The sequence below is a fragment of the Peromyscus maniculatus genome, chromosome 1 (assembly GCF_049852395.1).
Source record: "Peromyscus maniculatus bairdii isolate BWxNUB_F1_BW_parent chromosome 1, HU_Pman_BW_mat_3.1, whole genome shotgun sequence".
NCBI lineage: Eukaryota > Metazoa > Chordata > Mammalia > Rodentia > Cricetidae > Peromyscus > Peromyscus maniculatus.
In genome coordinates this window covers 20,646,581-20,674,065 of record NC_134852.1, presented here as the reverse complement: position 1 = coordinate 20,674,065, position 27,485 = coordinate 20,646,581, and the positions used below count along the sequence as shown (strand labels likewise).

General features: G+C 40.0%; 1 protein-coding gene and 1 long non-coding RNA gene across 6 annotated transcripts in view; both read right to left on the bottom strand.

Annotated features, from left to right (window-relative positions):
* LOC143266763 (uncharacterized) overlaps window positions 1-27,485 on the bottom strand; it is a 230,770-nt gene that overhangs the window by 121,792 nt on the left and 81,493 nt on the right. The gene's annotated exons all lie outside the window — the stretch shown is intronic.
* Window positions 1-27,485, bottom strand: part of LOC102913495 (3-beta-hydroxysteroid sulfotransferase-like) — a 31,746-nt gene that overhangs the window by 3,955 nt on the left and 306 nt on the right. Inside the window, exons 2-6 of one of the 4 annotated variants that reach the window (XM_076571586.1) lie at window positions 10,788-10,948; window positions 10,432-10,672; window positions 6,127-6,335; window positions 1,973-2,099; window positions 598-692 (exon numbers count right to left, since the gene is read on the bottom strand). In XM_076571586.1, coding sequence (XP_076427701.1) covers window positions 598-621 — 24 coding nt within the window. In that variant the 5' untranslated portion in view covers window positions 622-692; window positions 1,973-2,099; window positions 6,127-6,335; window positions 10,432-10,672; window positions 10,788-10,948. The remainder of the gene's footprint in view (window positions 1-597; window positions 693-1,972; window positions 2,100-6,126; window positions 6,336-10,431; window positions 10,673-10,787; window positions 10,949-27,485) is intronic. The other 3 variants (XM_076571591.1, XM_076571588.1, XM_076571595.1) reach the window with 3 other exon arrangements.

Here is a 27,485-nt window from a genome sequence, read left to right as displayed (position 1 = left end):
GTCACTTTTATTGTGTAGCTGAATACTACTGTTTTTGCAGTTTCAGGAGAACAGTGAGTCACAGGATGAGTTAGAACATGCTGAGGTTATGCAGACAATGAAAGGCTGGGTTTTACACACCTTCCCTGTTTGGGTTTGATTTTTCTGTTACCATGATAAAATACTGACCAATAAAAACCTGGGGGAGGAGGGGCTTATCCAGCTTCTGGGTTTTGAGCATCATGGATGGAAGCCAGGCAGGAACTTGAGGCAGGAACTAAAGCAGAGCCCACATAGGAATGATGCTCACTGACTTGCTCCCTCTGGCTTACTCAGCTACCTTTCTTATACATCCCAAGCCCACCCGCCTATGGATATAGCACCCTGAGTGGCGAGGCTCCCCTCCATTAATCATTAATTGAGAAAATCCCCCCACAGACATCTAGTAGAGGCATTTTCTCCATGGATAGCTCCTCTCACAGGTGTGTCAAGTTGACAACGATGCTAACTATGACAGTTTCCCACTCACTTACTCGATTGTTTACCCCTAGAAAAATACAAAGGAAAGGAACAAAGGCAGATATGAACAATGTAGGAAACACAGTAAAAGAGAATTACCCTCTGTAGCTCCTCATAGGACATTAGTAGAAAATTCTCTGTGTCTCTCCTGGTTAACCATCCAAGTGTGTGATCAAACCAGGATCCAAAAATCACTACAGAGATAGGGGAGAAAAAGGAAATTATTACTGAACTTTGCACCTCATGAATATTCCTGATTGGAGGATGGCATTTACTTTGAGGAAGGTAAGGGATGTCAAGTTTCTATATCTAGAGGTCTATAACACAATTATGACATTGAGAAAGCTCACATTTTTTAGAGGAAAAAATCATGCATGCTTACTACCTACATATTTAAAAGGAGTTTTAAACCTTATTTAATGTGTATGAATGTTTGCTGATATGTATGTATATGCATCACATGGGTGCAGTGTTCGCAGAGACCAGAAGAGGGCATAGTATCTCTTGGAAGCAGAATTACAGATGGTTTTAAGCCATCATATGGGTGCAGAACTGAATCTGGGTCCTCTGAAAAAGCAGAAAGAGTACATAACCACTGAACCATATCTCCAACCCTGCCTCTTTGAACCTCTAACTAGAAAAGTGTACAAAAAGAGCAGGATAAAATTCAAATACATGCAAGAACTATTTTATGAAGCAATCATAGATTTATTAAATAATACTTCATTGTGAGTAAAATACCAAGAACTAATGAAATGACTTAGTGGATAAAGGCACTTGACCCACAGCCTGATGATATGAGCTTTATCCCTGAAACCCACATGGCTGAAGGAGAGAACTGACTCCCGCAAGTTGTCTTCAGACATCCACACATGCACAACGGCATGTGTGAAACCACATAGCGCGCGCGCTCGCGCACGTGCGCTCGCACGCGCACACACACACACACACACTAAGTTAATGAATATAATATCTGAATACATGCAATTGAAAAATATAAAAATAAAGGATAGATGATCATTCATAACTATATAATATATCATACAAGATTTGATTTTTCTAAGTGAAAAAATACATTAAGTGTAAATCAGATTGCATCTGGTTGTCCATAAAATTCTTGACATCACACTGAGTAAAATTTTAAAACATTGGTTTTTAATATTTTAAGTTTCATTCATATGTATATCTGTGTATGGGTATTGAATACATGAATGCAGTGTCTGGGGATGCCAGAAGAGAGCACTAGACCCCTGGATATGGAGTTAACAGACCTTGAGGGAAACCTGGCATGATTGCTGGGAACAAAACTTAGACATTTGCAAGAGTAGTAGACAACTAAACCATCCTTCTTGTCCCACACTGAGTAAATTTTAAACAACTGTGACCCACAGATATAGCTTTTAAACATGCAACACAGATCTCTGGTATTGCCTTGATTTCAAAATATAAAATTGGTGGTCCAGATTCCACTCACCGTCACCTTGGATAAATAAACGAAGATGCTCATCAAAAGTCTGTTGATTATTCAAAACGTGAAAATGTTTTCTGATATGATAGTGAGATGTAGCAACATCTCTTGGATTCCTGATGACGTAGATAATCTAAAAGAGAAAGTTTATTAGAAATGTGTGTCTTCACTTCAGGACTGCATATTTCCACACATCCTGAACCAAACTCTTAAGTCTTTACACAAAGTCACAACACACATGTGGAGGTCAAAGGATGAGCTGCACCTTTTCCTTACATCCGTGACTCTCTCAATGTAAGGTTGCCTTCTCTTCCATCATTTCCTTAACTCTGAGATAGAAGATGCCAAGTTGATCTTCCATCTGAGAAAGTTTACATAGCTGCCACTGACATGCATGGTTCACTGTTGGAAGAACAGTTGAGGGGATGCAAAAATGCCTCCGTGGTTAAAGCAGGGTTTCTCAACCTGGGGTCCCCAAGACCATCAAAGAACACAGATATTTATAGTATGATTCACAACAGTAGCAAAATTATAGTTATGAAGTAGCAGTGAAACTAATCTAGTGGGTGGGGATCACCACAACATAGGAACTGTATTAAAGGGCCTCAGCATTGGGAAGGTTGAGAACCACTGCTTCAAATGTTTGCTGCATAAAAAAATGAAGATTTGAGTTTGGGTCCTCAGAAACCCACATGTGATGGCTGTTCTTGGTTGTCAACTTTACTATATCTGGAATACAATCCAGAAACAGAGGTCACACCTGTGATCTGGATCTTGAGGCAGGAAGACAACCTGCCTTTGATCCAGATTTTGAGGTGGGAAGGCACATACTGCTGCCATGAGGACCAGCCTCCAGCAGCTCAGAGCTTGAAGGGAATCCATGGAGTCCTCATACTAAGGCTTTTTTATCTGAGGGAGTAAGGAAAAGACAACACACTCTCTTGATAGTTTTCTTCTGACTCTTTCTTTATTCTTTTGTATTCTTCCTCTACATCTTTCCTAGTGTTTTCCTTCTCTCATTCTTGATGTTTTTCTTCTAACTTACTTTGTTTTTTTTTTTAATCTTACAGCTTATATACTCTACCAAAATCTTTCAAGCAATATGAAAATCACAATGTGGCTACATTCTATTTTTCAGGTAGATGATTACAATGAATACAGGCTTTTAAAAAATGTTTTCATTTCCCCTACATGGTTAAACACTTTCCTTATTACAGGTGAAAAACAAGTTTTTCCAAGAACCCACATATATTATCCAAGCAACTTGTTATAGATTAAGAGAGTGTAAGCAAAAGTATTTTTCAAGTCAGTTCTTCTACTAGCAGACTGCTTACTGTAGTTACAAAGAAAGGGCCAACCATTTTACTACTTATCTCAAAAGATAATCTTAGAAGAATCACGAATCTAAACTTTTATATATGAAAAAGAACCGGTCAGCTCTATTTTAAATCCTCAGGGTGCACACATATTCATCAACAGTTCTTTATATCAGGAAGCAGAGGGCAGAAATGGGGACAAGGATTTAAACACTGCCTTTGGTCACCAAACTGTCCAAGCAAGAAAGGCACACCAGCTAACAATAATCGGGCTGCTTTGTTCTTGTTCCCTGACTTTAAAGAGTTCCTCACTCAACTATGTGCCTTTCTAAAACTTCAGATTTGTCTTTTTGGGTTTTTCATCTTAAAGTTATTAACAAAAACAACTCAGTCTAACATTATTTTCAAAGCTTTGTTTCAGTTATGATGCACTGGGAAACCTGTGAACACATCTCCCAACTTAAGATTAAAGGAATTTAAACTACTCTCTACTGGGCTACTGGGACTCAGTTGTTTTTCTTAATCATTAACATAAGCCACAGTCTGTATGGCTCCTCAATAGAAGCTCATGTGTTCTAGCTGTGTGACACTTTCTTGTTTTATTGTTTTATCCTTTGCATCCTACAAAGGCAATGTTTTATCCTACCTTTACCTATGTTAATTTTTCCACTAAAATAACCTCTATCATAATGCCTTACTATAATTATTACAAATCCTCAATCATCAAAATCCTGTTTAAACTAACTCTATTATTGTATAAAATCATTGCTTCAGTTAAAAAGTACAGCTTAGGAAAAAGTAATCTTCATAAAAATCCACAGGTAAAAATGCCCAGTAAAACAGGACATTTCCAAGAGATGATCATACTACATCAAGGGCAGTGGGGATCTCTCCACACCCATTCACACCATACCAGATACCAGAGAAAAATGGCAGTGACAGACATGCAAATACACAGCAGTAGCAAGAAATATTCTAGGGCTGAGGCTCTTGGAGCCTTGCCTATCCAAGATGCATCCATCAGTGCCTTGCATGCTGGTGGGCCAATCCCCTGAAGTCAATTGCCATCTGCTACTCCTCTGACATGGCCACCGATAGATACACCTTTAATCTGGGCCACATCTTCTGCCAGAAGCCTATATAAGGACAATGGAAGAAGGAAAGCTTGCTTCTTTTTGCCTGCCTGCCCTCACCTTGCCAGCACATCCATTCCTTCACTAGTATTGGAGTCTACTTCTCCAGGATTGCAGCATATACAGAAGACCAGCTGAGACATGCAGCCTCAGGGGACTGAGCAGCTACTAGATTCTTGGACTTTCCATTCACCACTAGCCATTGTTAGATTAGCAATACTATAGCCTAGAAGTCATTCCAATAAATTCCCTTTATATATATGGAGAGAGATTCATACCAAAAGTTCTATGACTATAGAGAACCCTGACTAATATACCACATAAATGCCAGGCAAGTGAGAAGCCTGCCTGTAATTCCACCCTCAGAAGGTGGAGATCTCCAGAGCATGCTGGTTCCCAAGATAAGTCATGCCAGTGAACTGTGTTTGATTGAGAGACACTGCCTCAAGAAGAATAGGTGGGAACTGGTAAGGTTGTTCACTGGGCAGGGGCATTTGCCATCAAGCCTGATGAGCTAGGCTAACTTTCTGGGACCCACACAGTGGAAAGAGAGCCATGCATCCTCACCTACTCCACCCCCCCACCCACACTCACAGAGAGAGAGAGAGAACAAATATTTAAAGAATAAGGCAAGCCGGCGATGCCGGCCCATGCCTTTAATCCCAGCACTCGGAAGAGAGAGGCAGGCTGATCCCTGTGAGTACAAGGCCAGCCTGGGCTACAGAGTGAGTTCCAGGAAAGGCGCAAAGCTACACAGAGAAACCTTGTCTCGAAAAACAAAAACAAAAACAAAAGAAAATTGAAAATGATTCTAGACTTCTAGACATCAACCTTGGGCCTCCATACACACCCATCCACAAGTGCCTGTACACCCTACACTCTCATGCCCCAACACATGCACACCACTTATACACGCATGGAAAAGGAAAAGGAAAAATGCAAAGTTGAAAGCTGACTTCTGAGTTAACAAGTATTCATAACATTAATCATTCATTAACCAGTTAATGAAGAACTGTGAGTTCAGCTGTTTCCATACATGTGAGTATTAGGGAGACTGGCACACAGGCCATGAATTTGGACACACCCTTGAGTGTGCCAGTTTAAGAAAGAGAGTCCTCCTAAGATTTCAACACAGATAGAAGCAGATGCAGAAATCCATAGTCAAACAACAGGCCAAGCTCAAGGAATCCAGTCGAAGAGAGAGAAGAGGGATTCGATGAGCAAGGGCATCAAGATCATGATGGGGAAACATGCAGAGACAACCAAACCAAACTAGTGGGAACTCATGAAATTTAGATCAACAGCTGTGGAGTCTCCGTGGGACTGAGCTAGGCCCTCTGGATAGTGAGACAGTTGTGTAGCTTGACCCGCTTAGGGAGCCCCCTGGCAGTAGGATCAGAATCTATCCCTGGTGCATGAGCAGGCTTTGTGAAACCCACTACCTATGATGGGGCACCTCGAACAGCCTTGAGGCAGGGGGAGGGGCTTAGACCTGCCTCAACTGCATGTTCCCCCCCATGGGAGGCCTTTCCTTCTTGTAGGAGGGAATGAGGGGTGGGCTGGAAGGGGGAGGCTAGAGGGGCAGGAGGAGGGAAGAGGGGGATCTTTGATTAGTATGTAAAATGAATTAAAAATTTTCTTAATAAAAAAATAATAATAATAAAATAAAATATAAACAAAAATTTCATCATAGAGACCAGCATCCACTCACCTTAGCACTGGATGTCAATTAAGACTTGGGAAACAGTTGTATGGGAAGATGTGTACTCATGAGACGTGGTCCATCCTGGTCCAGCAATAGTTTCTGCTCATCTTTAGACTCAAGCCCTGGAGACCTGGCAAAATTTTTGACAGTTTGGACCCAAGTAGGGTCCCCTTTGGAGACAATCAGACTGACCATTTCAATCATCCAGTGTGTTCCTGGTTGTGGGAAAATGAGAACAATCAAATTACATTACATTATCATAGTAAAGAAAATGTTTCATATGTTGAATGATTAAGGTATTTTTATTTGGTTTTATTCTTAGGTTTCACTTTTGTGTTTTCTGCTTGGATACAAGCCAGCAGACTTCCATGTGGTTTCATCGTACTTTTTAATCTTGGTTAATCCTTCCTCCGTTCCTGAACTCCCATCTCCCCTTATATCTCTAATTCTCATATCATCCCTGTTTAAAACTTTCCACCCACAGTAATACCCCTCTCTACTTTCCTTTTGCCTGTGTTCTATTATACCCTCCACCTTTAACCCACCACCACCACTGCTGGTTATTTATGTTTGTTTGTTTGTTTGTGTCAATGTGACATAAGCTAGAGTCATCTGGGAAAAGGAAACCTCAATTGAGAAAACGCCACCATCAAATTGGCCTGTAGGGAGCCTGTGGAGCACAGTCTTGATTAATGATTGATTTGGAGGAACCAGACCACTGTGGGCAGTACCACCCTGGGCCAGTGGTCCTAGAATATAAGAAAGGAAAGCAGGCTGAGTAGACCAGGAGGAGAAAGCCAGTAAGCAGCACCTTTTGATGGCCTCTGCTTCAGTTACTGCCTCCAGGTTCCTACCCTGTTTGAGTTCCTGCCTTGGATCCCAAAGTCAAGGACTTACATTGATGTTACAGATGGTTGTGAGCCACCATATGTAGATGCTGAGCCCAGATCTCTGCAAGAGCACAAAGTGCTCTTAACGGTGTAGCCATCTCTCCAGTCCTGCCCCTCATTAGCTCATATTTTCTCCACTCACATTAAATTTAACAGAAATATTAAAGGATGTATAAATACCGTGACAGAATGTAATATCAATATTGCACATTTTTATATCATTTTAAACAAATCTACCTCTTTACCTGGATATCATATCTACATGTTGACTCTTCGAACATCACTTTTTCTAGCTTTTTTGAAACAACAATCTATACTGTGAGTGGCGTACCACATCATCTCATTTATCTAATTATAGCTTTATATAGATTTGTCAAACTTCCTTCTACTTACCTATTTTTCCCAGGTCTATGTATCTGTCTAATCAGATCTTAATAGTATAACAAAAATTAAAGAGATATGCTTGGTTTATTGGTAATGAAGGCACAAGCAGTCTGATTGCTCTCCTACCATCCCACCTCATACAGGGTTATATGGAGTTCCATAGACTTACCAGGGCTCCATGAAGACATTAGCAGAATAAAAAGAGATGAGAAATCTTGTATCTAAGGTGACTGCATGAAAAAAGGTTTAGTCATCCCTCCTGACCCACCCTCTGGTTCTGCCTTGTGATGGCATAAACCACATTAATTTTGTTTTAACCTCTATATTAATTCATGTATCTATTTGCAACAGCTTTATTGAATACTGTGATCCTTACAACTCTCAACTTGACAGAAACTAGAAGTACTTGGGGAAAGTCTTTGGTTTTTTGTTTGTTTTTGTTTTTTAGTTGGAAAAACACTAGTTTCTTTTGAGACATTCACCTCTACCGATTCTCACATCTGAATATAAGTACACCAGGAAAGAAAGAAAGTATATCACTTGAAAATGGTCCTTTGTGTTAGTAGTAAGGCATGCACTTCTGACAAATGAAAAGATGCTCATAATACTGAATGTCAGAAATAAGCTATTGATGTTATTTCTTGCTTTATGGGGGGAAAAAGAGCAAGCTGTCTAGAATGTCTAGTTAAAGTATTTTAATCAATGGTTTTGAAACAAAAAATACCTGGTTTTACTCCAAGCCCTTTCATTTGTTAGCTTCAAGAGGCCAAGCAAGATACTTATCTTCTCCAAAGCCCGTTCATTTCACAATGAATCATAATGCTTGCTAAAATCTTCATCCCTGTTTCTCTTACCCATCTCGCATACTTTTTTTTTGTTTTGTTTTGTTTTGATTTGTTTTTAAGTGCTGGGATCCTTTCATGTAGATGAAAGTGAGATGAAAGAGGTGAAAATATCATTTTACAGGACAGGATTGACAAGGTCATGAACTTTGCTTTAAACATACTGACTATAAAATGCTCTGAGAGTTATCCCAGTTGGGAGAGGGGTCAAGAGCTTTGTTTAAAGCCCCAGAATTTACCCCAATACCCTGTCCTGTCAGCCTGTCTTCTTGATACTGTTCTTGATACTTTCTGGTTTCATGAACTCACTTCAAGTTTTCTCATCCCTCCAGGGAGAAAGTCTTAATGAGAAATTATCTAGATCAGGTTGGTCTGAGGGGGATTGTCTTGGTTGTTAATTAACATAGGAAGACCCAGCTCACTGTGGACAGCACCATTCCCTAGACAGGAGTTCCTGAGCTATATGAGACCAGAGAAGGAAGGCAGAAAGTCACAGTCATTTCTACATGGACCATGGACATAGTGTGACTAGCTTGCTTGCTTTTCAGCCTTGAATTCCTCTCAATGATGGATTGAATCCTGCAACTGTAAATGTTAATAAACTGTTTTCTCCCCAAAGTTGTGTCTTATCAGGGTATTTCTAGGGAAGACACTAACTCTTGAAGTACAAATAATTATTGTCTGAAAATAAGGTGACATGAATGAGAAAGTGTGCTCACATTCACACACCTGGAAATGGCAGAGCCAACTGGAAATCAAGCAGTGTTCAAGTCTTGCCCATCTCAGTGTCTGACAATTAGTGAGAGTGAGCCCTGAGTCAGCCTCATCTCCATCCCATTCTCAACATTTCCCATCCCCAAGATGAGAGAGAAGCTCTGTGTTTCTTGAGAGCACCCCGAGATTTAGAAACTGACAAGAGCTAATGGAAACCTGCAAGAGGTACCTTTCCCTGGGAGACACAGTCATAAAATATGATGAGCTGAGCTAATTATTACTGACACACTAGTGATGTGTGGGTGCCTTTTCAGTTACACAGTTACTTGATGTAGGGATCTGTGCCTCAGGACCAGTCTAAGACCATGTTAGATAGGTAAGTAAGCATATAGGGTGGTAGATGACAGATATACAAATAGATAGATAGATAGATAGATAGATAGATAGATAGATAGATAGATAGATAGATGATAGTAGATAGATAGATAGATAGATAGATAGATAGATAGATAGATAGATAGATAGATAGATAGATAGAAGATAGATGATAGAGTCTATCTCCAAGATTCCTAGCATACAACTTCTAATATCACGTAATCTCTGAATTAGTAGAGGTTTTCTGTGCATAAGAAAAGTGGCTATGCCCCATAAATAGGCCAAGGATATAAGCTGGTCACCTGAATCAATGCAACAGAATTAGAGGGTTGGAATTTTTCAGCCCCACTCCCTAACCTGTACATAGGGGAGGCAGACCAAGGGTTAAGTTGATCATAAATAGTCAGTATTTGTTTTAAACTATATGTTTTTCTTTTTTATTCTTTTATAATTTCAAACATATAATTTACTTTGACCAATATTTTAATCAGTCATCCCTACTTGTGCCTCCTAAGATCCTCAAAGGACAGGATTTTAGGGAACTGATGTGTTGAAAATTTCATAAGCATTTTTGGTGGAAATATAAAATGGTGTAACTGACATTGGAAAAAGCATACAGATTTTGGTGATTTGGATGGGAATGGTCCCCATGGGCTCATATGTTTGAATGTTTGATATCTAGGTAGTGGAGCTGTTTGGGAAGAATTAGGAAACATGCTCTTGTTGGAGGAGATGTGGGCCTTGTTGGAGGAAGTGTCACTGAGGCTGGGCTTTGAGATTTCAAAAGCCCACCCAAGGCCAGTCTCTCCCCCTACCCTCTCTCTGCCTGCAATTTGTGAATCAAATGTGAGCTCTCAGCTTCTGCTACAGTGCCATGTCTGCTGGTCTGCCACCATGCTCCCTACCATGATGATTACGTACTAACCCTCTGAAACTGTAAGTAAGCCCCCAAATAAATATCTTCCTTTATAGTTGCCTTAGCCATGGTGTCTATTTACAACAATAGAACAGTAACTGGGACATAGGTTAACCCCCCCCCCAAGTTACACACACACACACACACACACACACACACACACACACACACACACACACACTTTTCTTACCTGATCTAGGGTAGCTCACTATGATGACATCATCATCTTTCACCAAAAATTTTTGAGCAAAAGACAGAGACTCCACACTATGGAAGTCAGACAGCATCTGGATCCCCTCAAACAAGAAGATACTGTCAGTCATCTTGACACAGTTGTGGGCTTCAGTGAGGCTGCTCAAGTGGCCTGGCTCGCTCAAGTGTTGAATGGAAGTGGCCTGTATATGCTCCTGAGGAGGCTGCTAAGAGCTGACCTGTCAAAGCAGAGCAATGCAGTCCTCTAGAGTTGCCAGAAGAACAGAACTTATACAGGTGTGAGAATTAAGATGGGTGGGATTTTGCAGAGTGACATAATTAAATGTGACAAACCTTTCAGAGTTTTCAAGCAGTGTTGCAGTGATTTTTCTGGAATAAGTAAGCACTCCAGCAACAATGAGAGTGGAACAGAGGAGTGTCACTGGTGGACTGAAGCACAGATAACTCCTGAAAGGTTGTGGTCCCAAGTCCAGTTTGCATGTCCACTTTATACTCTAAAATGACAAGTTTGGGCAGTCAAGCAAGCAAGATTTTACAGAAGCTATGTAAAATACAGAAGTAGTCAGCAGGTCATTAAGGGCAATGACCTTTTTTTTTTTTCAGTTACGTTTTAGGATCATTTTGTTCCACTTGAAGTTATCCTTTGGCAAATAGGCCATACAAGTAGAGCTTTAAGTAACTGAGAAAATAAGCCACTAGATCAACATCTAATAATGGTCTTTACTACCTCATTCTACTTCATTCCCTCCTCTTTACCCTCATAGCACCCTATGAATCTGTCTAAGAAGTCGGGTGATACCACCTGCTGTGTCACCTGCAGCTTGACTCTTTTTACTCTAGTTCTGATGACCCTGGACAGGGTGTCTAAGATGAACAGTCCTAACAGAAGTCCTGCTATGGTCAACCTAAGAGGCCCCATTAACAGAGCCAGCCTGGGTCCGCATGAAGTCCCTTCATGGCCTCTCAACTCTACCTCTGGCCTTCTCTTCTCTATAACTGTTTTGTATTTTCTCATATATTTCTGATTGAGCAGCAAAAACATAGTATTCTCCACTTAAAACCATGGATATGCCTCCCTTTTCAGCAGTAATCAAGTCCTCAGTGGTTTGGGAGGAACATTGCTGCCAATGAATCAATCTGATTCTGAAGAGTGACTTTGATTTCTTGAACAATATGTTCTCCCCAAATTGTTCTCTTGTCCATAGTCTGTCACTGGCTGGGGCCATCTCCAAAAGGAACTATAGTCTGTTTTATTGGTGCAGGCAGTTCCATCACAGAATGATGAGGTCTGAGGGATGATATGTGACTGGCATATTCCCAAGTAGCACTACCAGAAGGAGATACAACAGAGCCCCTCTAGGGGGTGCTAAGTTATACTGATGGCTGTCCAGGAATTGGAGCTGCCTTGGGACAAGTCTTTTCTCCAGACTAATTTACGTGACAGGGTCAGAGATGCTGGGTAGGAACTGTATAGGTGCACATCCACAGAATCAGAAGGACATCAGGAGGCAGAGTGGGAGCTGAGCCATTGCCCCCATCTGAGGTCGTTTTGAGATGGCCAGTTTCACAGAGGCTTGGCTGGGTGGGCTCTCATGGTCCACTCCTGGTCGGGGTCTACAGCAACCTTGACTTGCTCCTGCGGTGTAGCCACAGCTTGATACCTGCAGCTTTAAGAGCTAAGAGAGTGCTGAGGATTGGGCAATGTTTGTGTGCAGTGACAGCCAAGTTTTTCAAGAACTGCTAAAGGTTTGTGTGTCCATACTTTCAGAGGTCCCCTGAGGCTTTGGGAGCAGCGGAGGTGGGTGGCCAGACAGGATCTCAAAAGGAGACTAACTACATTTACAGGGCATGCGTTACGCCCTAAACAGTAAAAGTGGCTGAATTTCTGCCCAAGGGAGGTCTCATTCTTGGTAATGTTTGATCAGTGTCACTTCAAAGTTCTACTTACTCTCTCAACCCATCCTAATGATGGGGGGTGGTAGCATGAGCACAAGTTCCAGGTTAATCCTCTGCGCAGGTAGGAAAGGCTTCTATTCTACTCAGCCTGCAAAAGTGCACGCCACAACCAGCAAGTATCCGTCCCCTTTGCTGGGTGGAATGTCATTGAGGACCAGTTATGGATGTTTAAATGGGTAGGAAGGACCTGCGTTTTTGTATCAGCTTGTAGGTCTGCTTGGGATTGTTCCAAGCACACTGCAGACAGGCTTTGCCAACTTGTTTGGTCAGTGTTGGTAATCTCCAGGCCACCAAATATCTTTGCAACAATTCTCGTAGGGCAGATTTTCCAGATGGGTTGTTCCATGAGTTTGCCCAACTGGGCTAGGAGAGGTCATCTCAGGAATTACTATTTTTGACTCTTAGGTAACCAGCCAGCCCTCCGGGTATTCAGCAGCCCTTTTTTGGTTATTCTTTTTATTCCTTCTAGCTTCCATGAAGGGAGCTCTGGAAGCTCTAAGGGTGTAAACATACTCTCTGGGTTTAATGGAAGGGACCGTGGTGCTGTGTCTCCACGGACTCCACCTTAGCTCTTTGTGTGAGCCTAACAGTGCACCAGTGCCAGACCAGGGGCTAGGGGGTGGGGGCCGGCAGACAGCCTCAAGGAGCTGTAGGATTTTGTGTCTGTTTTAAATGTCTTTGTCCTCTGAGGGAAGAAGTCCTTTTTCCCAATATATTGCAGCTTTGATTCTTTTGATGTGAAAGGCTATTCCTCCTCTTGTAGGCATTGGGTCCCATTAATAAACACTGCCATTCTGAAATGGGGAGCAGTGTGTCCCTCATATCTAACCATGAGCAGAAAATGTTTTCTGCATAGTCGTGTACATCTACATAGTCATGAAGGAGCTCTCAGCCTCTCAGGCAGGCATATAGCTGGATAACATTGCTGTCATCCGACATTATGCAGACACTAAGAGACCATGAATGCCAACCCAGACTATTATACCCAGCAAAATTCTCAATAAACATACAGGGAGTAAACAAAATATTCCATGATAAAACCAGATTTAAACATTATCTTTCCACAAATCCAGCCATACAGAAATCTCTAGAAGGAAAAATCCTTCTAGAGATACACCCGTGAAAACACAGGCAATAAATAGTTACACACCAATAAATACCAAAGAAGGGAAGCACACAACACACAACACAACTATTAGACCCTAAAAATCTAGGGTCTCAAGTGGACACCCCAAGAACCTAGACTCCAGTTCAGTTGATGCAACAGCAAGAGGTGTTTATTAATGCACTGGCTGTACAGTCAGGCAAACTCTGCTCCAAAGAGCAAGAGTCGCCTTGTACTGTAGTCACATGGGGGCTTTTAAAGGAAAAACCCACAGAAGCCATAAGATTACAATTCCCATACAATTTCATTTCTAAGATCATGGTCTGATCACAGAGTGGTTACAGTCACATCCACATGTACATTCTTCCTGTAACCTCAAGGGCGGTATCAGGGCGGGAGTGGAGTTTACACAAAGGTCACAGTGGTCCTTTCTGGAACACTTGCAACTATCCCAGTCACAGTTGAGCACATCTCTTAACAGAAATCTTTTTACTTTGTTACATTGTTACAGGGATGGTTGAATAATGATTGAGTCAGCTTGCCCTTGGAACTAGATTTTTAGTTTCTCATTTCCTGGGCCTTGGGGGTGTAAGCCTGAAGGGCTAGGGTCTTTCAACAACCACCAAAAAAAATAACAGGAATTAACAATCACTGGTCAATAATATCCATTAATATCAGTGGTCTCAATTCACCTATAAAAAAACACAGGCTAACAGAATGGATTCTAACACAAAATCCATCATTCTGCTGCTTACAGAAGCACACCTCAACTTCAAAGACAGACACCACCTCAGAAGAAAAGGCTAGGGGAAGACTTTCCAATCAAATGGATTTAAGAAGCAAGCTGGTGTAGCTATCCTAAATTCCAATAAAATAGACTTCAAACTAAATTCAATCAAAAGAGATCGGAAAGGACATGACATATTTTACACAGGGAAAATTCATCAAGATGAAGTCTCAATTCTGAATATTTATGCCCCAAATACAAGGACACACACATTTGTAAAAGAAACATTACTAAAGCTTAAATCACACATTAAAACCCACACACTAGTAGTAGGAGACTTCAACACTCCACTCTCACCAATGGAAAGGTCTGCCAGACAGAAACTTAACAGAGAAATAAGGGAACTTCCAGAAGTTATGACTCAAATGGCTTAATAGATACCCACAGAATATTCTACCCTAACACAAAAGGCTATACCTTCTTCTCAGCACCCCATGGAACCTTCTGTAAAATCGACCACATGCTTGGTCACAAAGCAAATCTCAACAGATACAAAAAAATTGGAATAACCTCCTGTATTTTATCAGACCACCATGGATTAAAGTTAGATTTCAACAACAACAAAAATTACAGAAAGCCAACAATTTCATGGAAACTGTATAATGCGCAATTGAATCACCAATGGGTCAAGGAAGGAATAAAGAAAGAAATTAAAGATTTCCTAGATATCAATGAAAATGAATGTACAACATACACAGATTTATGGGACACTATGAAAGCAGTGTTAAGAGGAAAATTCACAGCACTAAATGCCCACATAAAGAAGATAGAGAAATCTCACACTAGTAACTTAACGGCACACCTAGAACCTCTAGAATAAGAAGCAAACTCATCTAGGAGAAACAGACACCAGGAAATAATCCAATTGAGGGCTGAAATCAATAAAATAGAAACAGAGAGAACAATACAAAGAATCAATGAAATAAAGAGTTGGCTCTTTGAGAAAATGAACAAGATAGACAAACCCATATCCAAACTCACCAAAAAGCAGAGAAAGAGCATCCAAATTAACAAAATCAGAAATGAAAAGGGAGATATAACAACAGACAAAGAGGAAATCCAGAGAATCATCAGGTCATACTTCCAAAATATTTACAACTTTACAAAATTTTACAAACTTTACAAAACTTTACAAAATTTTAAAATCTAAAAGAAATGGATGATTTTCTGGATAGGTACCATATACCAAAGTTAAATCAAGACCAAATAAACTATCTAAATAGACCAATAACCACTAAGGAATATAAACGATCATTAAAATTCTCCCAACCAAAAAAAAAAAAAAAAAGCCCAGGACCAGATGGTTTCAACACAGATATCTACCAGATTTTCAGAGAAGAGCTAATACCAACACTCTGCAAATTGTTCTATGCAATAGAAACAGAAGAACATTACCAAACTCCTTCCATGGGGCTACAATTACCCTGACACCCAAACCACACAAAGATGCAACAAAGAAAGAGAACTACAGACCAATCTTGCCCGTGAACATTGATGCAAAAATACTCAAGAAAATACTGGCTAACCAAATCCAGGGACACATCAAAAAAATTATCCACCATTACCAAGTAGGCTTCATCCCAGGGATGGAAGAATGGTTCAACATATGAAAATCTGTCACTGTAATACACCATATAAACAAACTGAAAGAAAAAAACACATGATCATTTCATTAGATGCTGAAAAGGCCTTTGACAAAATCCAACATGATCCAAACCCTTCATGATAAAGATTCTGGAGAGATCAGAAATACAAGTAACATACCTAAACACAGTAAAGGCAATTTACAGCAAGCCAACAGCCAACAACAAATTAAATGGAAAGAAACTCAAAGCGATTTTAATAAAATCAGGAACAAGACAAGGCTGTCCACTCTCCCCATACTTATTCAATATAGTACTTGAAGTTCTAGCCAGAGCAACAAGACAACAAAAGGAGATCAAGTGGATACAAATTGAAAAGGAAGAAGTCAAATTGCCCTATTTGCTGATGATATGATAGCATACATAAGTGACCCAAAAACTTCGATCAGGGAACCAGCTGATAAACTCCTTCATTAAGGTGGCAAGATTCTGTTGTAATTATTGTTACATCTCCCCTATGTATATAAAACCTTCATTTACAATGTCATTTATTCATATTTTTAGCTTTAGTTTTTGATCATTTATTGAAGTTTGCCAAAATATTTGTTTTATGGTTTCTCCTGAAAGTTTATTTATTTATCCTCTAAGGCTGTTCTGTCATCCAGAACAGTATGATTTTTTACAATAGGCATTAGGTCCTTTAATTGCTCTGGGGAGGAGTTTCCCCCATGATTACAGGGAGTGACTGAACCACATTTGACATGGGGGCCTGCAAGAGGTCCCCCAAGGCATTTCCCAATGGCAAAGTGTTACCTTGTCTGTCCCTTGTTGATCTGCATTCATTGGTCCAATGCCAGTCTTTGTTGCACCTTCTGCATACACCAGAAGTCAGTGGCCTTCTGTTGAGATTATTCATAGAAACGACATTGTATCCAGGAATGCCCTGTCTACAATCCCTTTTAAGGTGACCTTGTTTGTTACAATTGAAACATTTGACATTTTGATTTTTCTTCAAGCCTCTGAAAATCACCTCTCCTATCCAAGCATCACCGTGGTTATACAATTTAATATTGACTGTATCTCAGATCCATTCTTCTGTGGTGCTAATACTGCCTTTAAAGGCTTAAAATTCCTTTTGAATTGTGAATTAGCATTTTCAAAAGCCAAATTTCATTTATTATTTGCCTAGCTTCTGAATTTGGGATAATTCTATTTGCAGTTGAATTCAATCTTTGTAAAAAAAAAAATCAGTGAAGGTTTCTTTTGGGCCCTGTATAACTTTAGTAAATGACTCAATTCTCTTTCTGACTTCTTCAGTTCTGTTCCAAGCATCCAAAGCTGCTTCACAGCATAGAGCCAGGGTGTGGCCATCATATAGAGATGGTCTTTGTCCATCAGCATAATCTCTGTCTTCAAGAAGTTGGTCTTGAGGAATTTCAATAACTCTAGCCCTACTTCATTGTTCAGTGGTCCTAGCCTCATCTTTCCTCTGTAATGGAGGACCAGCTTCCAATACTGCTGTAACCAAGTCTTACTAGTTTGGTGGGACAATTCTTTTACTAGTTGACCATGAATTTAACTTCTGCCTCACAAAAGGTGAATCTATATCATATGAGACTATTGCTTCCTTAAATCTCCTCAAATTTAACATTGCCACTGGAATCCATTCAGCTCTTACATAGCCTTGGGATACCTGTCATCTCACAGTTGTTCCCATAAGGAGATTGGATGAACGAAGGTTGGTTGTTTGATAACCTTGGGCTGTTTCTCTAATTTTATACTGTAATGGTGAGGTTGGTTCTCCTTTAAATTCCTCTGTCTGTGTCTGAATATCTCTATTATCTGTTTTAATAAGTTTTTCTAAGGCTTGAAACTTATCAGTCAAAACTGTGGTGATACTTGATTTGTGCTGAAATGTGGTGACATTTTATTTGTGCTTTAATAAATATAGCTTGTCTGGAGATCAGGGAAGAAGTCAGCCATTATAAGTAAACACAAAAGTCATGCAATGTTTAGCACATGCCTTTAATCCTACCACTTGGCAGGCAGAGATCTTTCCTGTGATGAGTGTCCTTCTTGATCTCTTTTGAGATGGATCCAACTCTGGACCTCCATGAGTTGATGGCCACATTGGAAACAGAGCCAAGTGTGTTGGAACATGCCTTAAAATCAACACCAGTTAACCATGGAGGTCTGGAGGTCTGTATAGACAGACAGGAAGTGACAGAGCTGTGCAGGAAGAGGAAGTGATGCATTTGGACACAGAGAGTAAGTCAGATGGCAGAATAGCAAGTCATATAGGCATGGGTAGAGAGGTTGTATCTCGAATTTGGAAGCTGTGAGTTGGTGAGGTAAGATTAGATATGGCTGTTGTTATTCCTCTGATCTCTCTCATGCCTTAATCCAATTTCAGGAACCATATTTTTTTATTTAATAGGATCATTTAGAATTTCATCTACAAAAAACTGAATTATTTTCTTTAGTAATTAGTTGTAGGGCTTGCATATTATCAGTAGTAACTTTTCAAGTCCTGCATCATGGCACTCATATCAACAAAGTTTTTAAGTAATGAAACAAGTATTATTGCTGTGGGCTGCAGGAATATCATAAGAACTCAGCTGGTTATGACAAAGTCACTACCTGGAGAAATCAGGGAATTCCTCCAGAGGAAGCCAAATCCCAAGGAGTTTTTGGTGTTACTTGGCTTGTTATATATCAGCTGTATTCTGTTATTAAAATCATGTGTGCCTTCATAGTTTTCCCAATTGATTTTTCCCTAAGAAGGGCTAACAATGTGGACTGACTAAAGGAGACATCACCCAGGTGGTCACCCAATTTCCGAGGATTAACAGTGATAACAACCCACAGGCGAGTCTCCTGACTTAAGGTAAATTCCACAAGGGGACACCGCCTAGGTCAGGTAGACATTAAGTAATAGCTTTACACAACTTAGCTCAGACCCTCCTTTCTTACAGCCTTACTAATTTTATAGACCTCTAACTCCTTACCTAACCACTTCTAGGAATTTTTAGATAAACTTCTGCGCTGACAGCTCTGCTCAGCCTGAACCCCAGTTCAAGCCTCCCTGTAATTGTCATTGGCAGCATCTGGCCAGGTCTATCCCCAGATGGAGGAAAGTACCTTATCAGAGATACCTCTGTACTCTCTAAGAACAGACTTAAGCATCCAGGCTACCTGTTTGAGAAGGCCTGGCGGATGTGCCAATTAAGCCTTACTTCCTCTTTTCCCAAACCTTACCACCAGTTCCAGATCTCCCTTTAACTATCACCAGAGGCATCTAGCTGTACAGGTTGCCTAGCGACTGAGCACACTTTCCCCCACCCTGCAGAAAAATGGCAAATAGCTTGGACAGACAGGAGCTACAGAAAAAAAGAAGACAGTTTTATTTCTCCCATTGACCTAGCAACTTATAGATTCTTAACACTTTCTACCAACCACGTTTAAGATTATAGTTGAGCACATAAGAACCCTCTTCTTAGATATTACCTGAATTTAACCTTTAGTTAATTCATTTCCCCATTGGTCACTTCCCTTTGGGGTTGCAAGTGATAATTAACGGTTATTGCCTCCCTGTGTGATTCTTATCACCCCTCCATTTAACCCTGGAAGCCTGGTTTTACACTGCTAAGGGAATACTGTTTGTAGGTGTATATATACCAGGACTCCCAGGGCACGAGAGGACAGAGAAGAGGAGAAGAGAATGGAAGAACGAGATAGGTAAGAACTTGAGAGGAACAAACTGAGATGGGGAAGAAGTAGATTGAAGGGCTACAGGAGAGTACTAGAGGAACGAGATGGAAGATGAGGAAGAGCCAGATGAGAGAGAAGGAGACGGGAGAGGAGATGATATGGGAAGGAACAAGATGGATGAGAACCTAGAAGGGGCAGAACTATATGAAGGAATTAAGATAGAACATAGAGGGGACAGTAGATAAATATAGAGAGAAATCAGGCAAGAAAGGAGCTAGACATGAGAACAGAACTGAAGCTGTGTATAAAGGATGTTATGCCAGAGGAATTAAAGCAAGTGGACTATAGAACTTGGTGTGCTGAGATTATATTTCCTGATAATAGTCCTCGCCGTTAGTAGTTCTCTCTCCTGAGCCCCTGGGATGTATAATATTGAGGCTGGTCCCTCTAATATTATACAAGATATTATCAAACCAATAATGTTTATAATTGACATTACATATATCCCATCTAAGTTAATTATCCTCTCATTTAATTGTTCCATATTTATTTACTTATATATTTATTTTTTATTTATTTATTTATTTATTTATTTATTTATTTATGGTTTTTCGAGACAGTGTTTCTCTGTGTAGCTTTGTGCCTTTCCTGGGGCTCAATTGGTAGTCCAGGCTGTCCTTGAACTCACAGAGATCCGACTGGCTCTGCTTCCTGAGTGCTGGGATTAAAGGTGTGCGCCGCCGCCGCCGCCGCCGCCGCCGCCGCCGCCGCCGCCGCCGCCGCCGCCTCCACCACCACCACCCAGCTTAATTGTTCCATTTTTAAACTATCCATTTTGTAATCATACAGAGACCTAACTCCCTCCATCATAATAATGTTTTCAATTTTTTAACTTAAGAAACACTCTCTCTCTCTCTTTTTAAAAATTTAATTCCCCTCTTTAAGAATTCCCAATTGTCTCACCAAATCTGATGATGATGATTGTGAAGTGTGAGGCTGACTTCTGCTGTGCAGCACATCTGAGCAGAGAACACAGGCAATGTACAGCCTGCCTGAGGACAGCTGCCTCTGATTGCATGTCAGCAGCCTGAGGTGGGGGCCTAGGGAAAGCCACAACCCATGGGGTGGGGAAAGGAGCCAAACTGCCAGCAATCTTCATGTGCAAAAGCAGCATTTGTGATTGGTGGGAAGTGAAAGCACAGAGCTGCCTGAAGGCAGAGGTACCCAGTGGGAGGTTTTGGAATTCAAGCACCTGTGTAATTTTCTGTAGAGAGACTACAACAAAATGATCCAATACTTGCTCAGAGGGCTTGGGGAAGTAAAGGAAAAGCCAGTCAGTGGTGAGGTGATTCCACTGTGTGCTTTTCTGATGCAGGGAAAGTCTTTCCAATCAAATGGTCTTAAGAAGCAAGCTGGTGTAGCCATCCTAATATCCAACAAAATAGACTTACAACTAAAATCAATCAAAAGAGATCAAGAAGGGCATTACATACTCATCACAGGAAAGATCCACCAAGATGAAGTTTCAATTCTGAACATTTATGCCCCAAACACAAGGGCACCCACATATGTAAAAGAAATATTACTATGGCTTAAATCACACATAAAGCCCCACACATTAATATTAGGAGACTTCAAAACACCACTTTCTCCACTGAACAGATCTGCAAAATTGAAACTTAACACAGAAATAAGGGATTTAACTGATGTTATGACTCAAATGGACTGAATCGATATCTATGGAACATTCCATCCTATATAAAAGAATATACCTTCTTCTCAGCATCCCATGGAACCTTCTCTAAAATTGACCACATACTTGGCCACCAAGCAAATCTCAACAGATACAAAAAAATTGGAATAACCACCTGTGTTCCATCAGACCACGAGGGTTTAAAGTTAGATTTCAACAACAACAAAAATTACAGAAAGCCTACAATCTCATGGAAACTGAATAATGATCAACTGAATCACCAAAGGGTCGAGGAAGAAAGAAATTAAAGACTTCCTAGAGATCAATGAAAATGAATATACCACATACCCAAACTTATGGGACACTATGTAAGCAGTGCTAAGAGGGAAATTCATAGCACTAAATGCCCACATAAAGGAGTTGGAGAAATCTCACACTAGTGACTTAACAGTACATCTGAAAGCCCTAGAACAAGAAGAAGCAAAGTCACCCAGGAGGAATAGACACCAGGAAATAATTAAATTGAGAGCTGAAATCAATAAAAAAAAAAAAAAAGAAACAAAGAGAATAATACAAAGAATCAATGAAACAAAGAGTTGGTTCTTTGAGAAAATCAACAAGATAGACAAACCCATATCCAAACTAGCCAAAAGGCAGAGAAAGAGCATCCAAACTAGCAAAATCAGAAATGAAAAGCGAAACATAACAACTGACATGGAGAAAATCCAGAGAACCATCAGGTCATACTTTAAAAACCTGCACTCCACAAAATTAGAAAATCTAAAAGAAATGGATACTTTTCTGTATAGGTACCACATACCTAAGTTAAATCAAGACCAGATAAACTATTTAAATAGACCAATAACCCCTAAGGAAATAGAAACAGTCATTAAAAGTCTCCCAACCAAAAAAAAGAAAGAAAGAAAAAACCCAGGCCCAGATGGTCTCAGTGCAGAATTCTACCAGATCTTCAAAGAAGAAATAATACCAATACTCTTTCAATTGTTCTACAGAATAGAAACAGAAGGAACATTAACAAACTTCTTCTGTGAGGCTACAATTACCCTGATCCCCAAGCCAAACAAAGATGCAACAAAGAAAGAGAACTACAGAAAAATCTCCCTCATGAACATTGATGCAAAAATACTCAAGAAAATATTGGCAAACAGACTCCAAGAACATATCAAAATAATTATCCACCATGATCAAGTAGGCTTCATCCCAGAGATGCAAGGGTGGTTCAACATGTCTGTCAATGCAATACACCATGTAAACAAACTGAAAGAAAAAAAATCATATGATCATCTAACTAGATACTGAAAAGGCATTTGACAAAATCCAACACCCCTTCATGATAAAGGTCTTGGAGCGATCAGGAATACAGGGAATATACCTAAACATAATAAAGGCAATTTACAGCAAGCCAACAGCCAACATCAAATTAAATGGAAAGAAACTCAAAGCGATTCCAGTAAAATCAGGAGCAAGACAAGGCTGTCTGCTCTCCCCATACTTATTCAATATAGTACTAGAAGTTCTAGTCAGAGAAATAAGACAACAAAAGGAGAACAAGGGGATACAAATTGGAAAGGAATAAGTCAAACTTTTACTATTTGCAGATGACATAATAGTATACATAAGTGACCCCAAAAATTCAACCAGGGAATTCATACAGCTTATAAACACCTTCAGTAATGTAGCAGGATACAAGATTAACTCAAAAAAAATTATTAGCCCTCATATGTATATATATATATATATATATATATATATATATATATATATATGACAAATGGGCTTTGAAAGAAATCAGAGAAACATTACCCTTTACAATATCCACAAATGATATAAAATACCTTGGGGTAACTCTAACTAAACAAGTGAAGGAACTGTGTGACAAGAACTTTAAGTCCCTGAAGAAAGAAATTGAAGAAGATGTCAGAAAATGGAAAGATCTCCCATGCTCATGGATAGATAGGATTAACATAGTAAAAATGGCAATCTTACCGAAAGAAATCTACAGATTCAGTGCAATCCCCATCAAAATACCAACACAATTCTTCATAGGCCTGGAAAAAATATTTAACTTCATATGGAATTACAAAAAACCCAGGATAGCCAGAAGAATCCTGTACAATAAAACAACCTCTGGAGGCATCATGATCACTGATTTCAAGCTCTACTATAGAGCTACAGTAATAAAAAACAGCTTGGTACTGGAATTAAAACCTACATGTGGACCAATGGAACTGAACTGAAGACCCTGACATTAATCTGCACACCTCTGAACATATGATTTTCGACAAAGAAGCCAAAAATATACAATGGAAAAAAGAAAGCATCTTCAACAAATGGTGCTGGCATAACTGGACATCAATGTGTAGAAGGCTGCAAATAGATCCATATCTGTCACCGTGCATAAAACTTAAGTCCTAGTGGATTAAAGACCTCAACATAAATCCAGTTACTCTGAAATTGATAGAAGAGAAACTAGGAAGTAGTCTTGAACATATTGGCACCGGGGATCACTTCCTAAATATAACACCAGTTGCACAGACACTGAGAGCAACAATTAATAAATGGGACCTCTTGAAATTGAGAAATTTTGGTAGGGCAAAGAACACAGTAAATAAGACAAAACGACAGCCTACAGAATGGGAAAAGATCTTCACCAACCCCACATCTGACAGAGGGCTGATATCCAGAACATATAAAGAACTCAAGAAATTAGACATCAAAATAACCAACAGTCCAATTTAAAAAAATGGGCTATAGAGATAAAGAGATTTCTCAACAGAAGAATCTCAAATGGCTGAAAGGCATTTAAGGAATTGCTCAACATCCTTAATCATCAGGGAAATGCAAATCAAAACAACTCTGAGATACCATCTTATACTTGTCAGAATGGCTAAGACCAAAAGACTGAAAACAGCTTATGTTGGAGAGGATGTGGAGCAAGGGGAACACTCCTCCACTGTTGGTGGGAATGCAAACTTGTACAGCCACTCTGGAAATCAGTATGGTGGTTTCTCAAAAAATTGGCAATCAGTCTTCCTCAAGACCCAGCTATACCACCCTTGTGCATATACACAAGGAATGCTCAATCATACCACAAGGACACATTCTCAACTATGTCATAGCAGCATTATTTGTAATAGCCAGAATGTGGAAACAACCTAGATGCCCTTTAACTGAAGAATGGGTAAATAAAATATGGTACATATATACAATGGAGTACCACTCAGCCGAAAAAACAATGCATCATGAGGTTTGCCGGCAAATGAATGGAACTAGGAAAAAATCATCCTGAGTGAGGTAACCCAGACTCAGAAAGACAAACATGGTATGTACTCACTCATAAGTGGATACTAGATGTAAAGCAAAGGATAACCAGACTGCAACTCACAACTCCAGGGAGGCTACCTAATAAAGAGGACCCTAAGAAAGACACAGGGACCACCCAATGACAGAGAAATAGATGAGATCTACATGAGCAAACTGGGGGTTGCAGGGGTTAATGGAGGGGAAGGGTCAGGGGAAAGAGAGGTTAGGGGAGATGGAGGTCCCAGCTGGATCATCAGCATTGGGGGAGAATGGAGAGGGAGATACCATGATGAATGAAGACCCCAGGGGAATAGGAAGAAGCAGAGTGCTAAAGAGGTTCCCAGAAATCTACAAAGATACCTCCACTATAGACTACTGGCAATGGTCAAGAGAGTCTCTGAGCTGATCTGCTCTGGTGATCAGATGGCTGAACACCCTGGCTGTCATGATAGAACTCTCATCCAGTGTCTGATGGAAGCAGATGCAGAGATCTATGGTTGAGCCCCAGGTGGAGCTCCAGGACTCCAATAGGAGAGAGCAGAAGGATTGTCTGAGCAAGAGATATTGAGACCACGACTGGAAAAAGCACAGGGACATATAGCCAAACCAGTGGAAATGTATGAACTGTGAGCCAATGGCTGAGGAGCCCCCATGGAACTGGACCAGGCCCTCTGCATAAGTGAAACAGTTGAATAGCTTGATCTGTTTGGGAGGCCCCCAGGCAGTGGAGCCAGGACCTGTCCTTGGTGCATGAGGTGGCTTTTTGGAGTCTGGGGCCTATGCTGGGACACTTTGTTCAGCCTTGGTGTAGGGAGGAGGGGACTGGACCTGCCTTGACTGAGTCTACCAGGCTGGGCTGACTCCCCAGGGGAGACCTTGCCTTGGAGGAGGTGGGAATGGGGGGTGGAATTGGGAGGAAGGTTGGGGGGTGGGAGGAAGTATGATGGGGGAATCCGTGGTTGATATGTGAAATTAAGTAAATTATAAAATAAAAATATTTTTTTAAAAAAACACTCAAATTATGCTTCTAGTAAGGTAACTCATTCCTCCTCTCCCAATCATCAATAGAAGTACCACACACAACCTTTGGGGCCCCTTAGTATCTTTACTCCTGAGGTCTGCTCTTCCCTTGTAATGTATTTTCATCTTTTTTTATTGCCTTGTTTTAATAAAGCTTCCATGTTACTTTTTACTTCTGGAAAAAAAAAACAGATTTAAACAATACCTATCCACAAATCCAGCCCTACAGAAAGCACTAGAAGGAAAAATCCAACCTAAGGAAGTTAGATATACCCATGAAAACATAGGCATTAGATAATCCCACACCAACCAATACCAAACAAAGAAGGGAAACACACAACACTATCAACAAAAAAATAATAGGAATTAACAATCACTGGTCATTAATATCCATTAATATCAATGGTCTAAATTCACCTATAAAAGACACAGGCTGACAGAAAGGATATGAAAACAGGATCCATCCTTCTGCTGCATACAAGAAACACACCTCAAATTTAAAGACAGACACTACCTCTGAGTAAAAGGCTGGGAAAAGACTTCCAATCAAATTGACTTAAGAAGGAAACTGGTGTAGCTATCCTAAATTCTAATAAAATAGACTTCAAACTAGAGTCAATCAAAAGAGATCAGGAAGGACATTACATAATCATCACAGGGAAAATCCAGTAAAATGAAGTCTCAATTCTGAACATTTATGCCCCAAATACAAGGGCATCCACATTTGTAAAAGTAACATTACTAAAGCTTAAATCTCACATCAAACCCTACACACTAGTAGTGGGAGACTTCAACACCCAACTCTTACCACTGGATAGATCTGCCAGGCTGAAACTTAACAGAGAAATAAGGAAACTAACAGAAGTTATGACTCAAATGGACTCAATAGATACCTACAGAACTTTCTACCCTAACACAAAAGAATATACCTTCTTCTCAGCACCCCATGGAACCTTCTCCAAAATTGACCACATGCTCGGTCACAAAGCAAATCTCAACACACACACACACACACACACACACACACACACACACACACACACACTGGAATAACCTCCTGTATTTTATCAGACCACCATGGATTAAAGTTAGATTTCAACAAAAACAAAATTTACAGAAAGCCTATAATCTCATGGAATCTGAATAATGACCTATTGAATCACCAATGGGTCCAGGAAGAAATAAGAAAGTAATTTCTTTCCTAGAATTCAATGAAAATGGAAGTACAACATATCCAAACTTATGGGACACTATGAAAGCAGTTCTAAGATGAAAATTCATACCACTAAATGCCCACATCAAGAAGATGGAGAAATCACCCTCTAGTGACTTAACAGCACATCTGAAATCTTAGAACAAAAAGAAACAAAGTCACCAAGGAGGAATAGATGCCAGGAAATAATCAAATTGAGAGCTGAAATCAATAGAAATAGGAACAAAGAGAACAATACAAAGAATCAAAGAAACAAAGAGTTGGTTCTTTGAGAAAATCAACAAATAGACAAACCAATATTCAAACTAACCAAAAAGTAGAGAAAGAACATCCAACTTAACAAAATCAGAAATGAAAAGGGAGAGCAATAAGACAACAAATGGAGTTCAAAGGGATACAAATTGGAAAGGAAGAAGTCAAACTTTCACTATTTGCAAATGATATGATAGTGTACATATGTGATCCCAAAAATTCTACCAGGAAACTCCTACAGCTGATAAACTCCTTCAGTAAGGTGGTAGGATACAAGATTAACTCAAAAAATCAGTAGTCCTCCTCTATATAAATGATAAAAAGGGCTGAGAAAGGAATGAGAGAAACATCATATCACCCTTTACTATAGCCACAAATAATATAAAA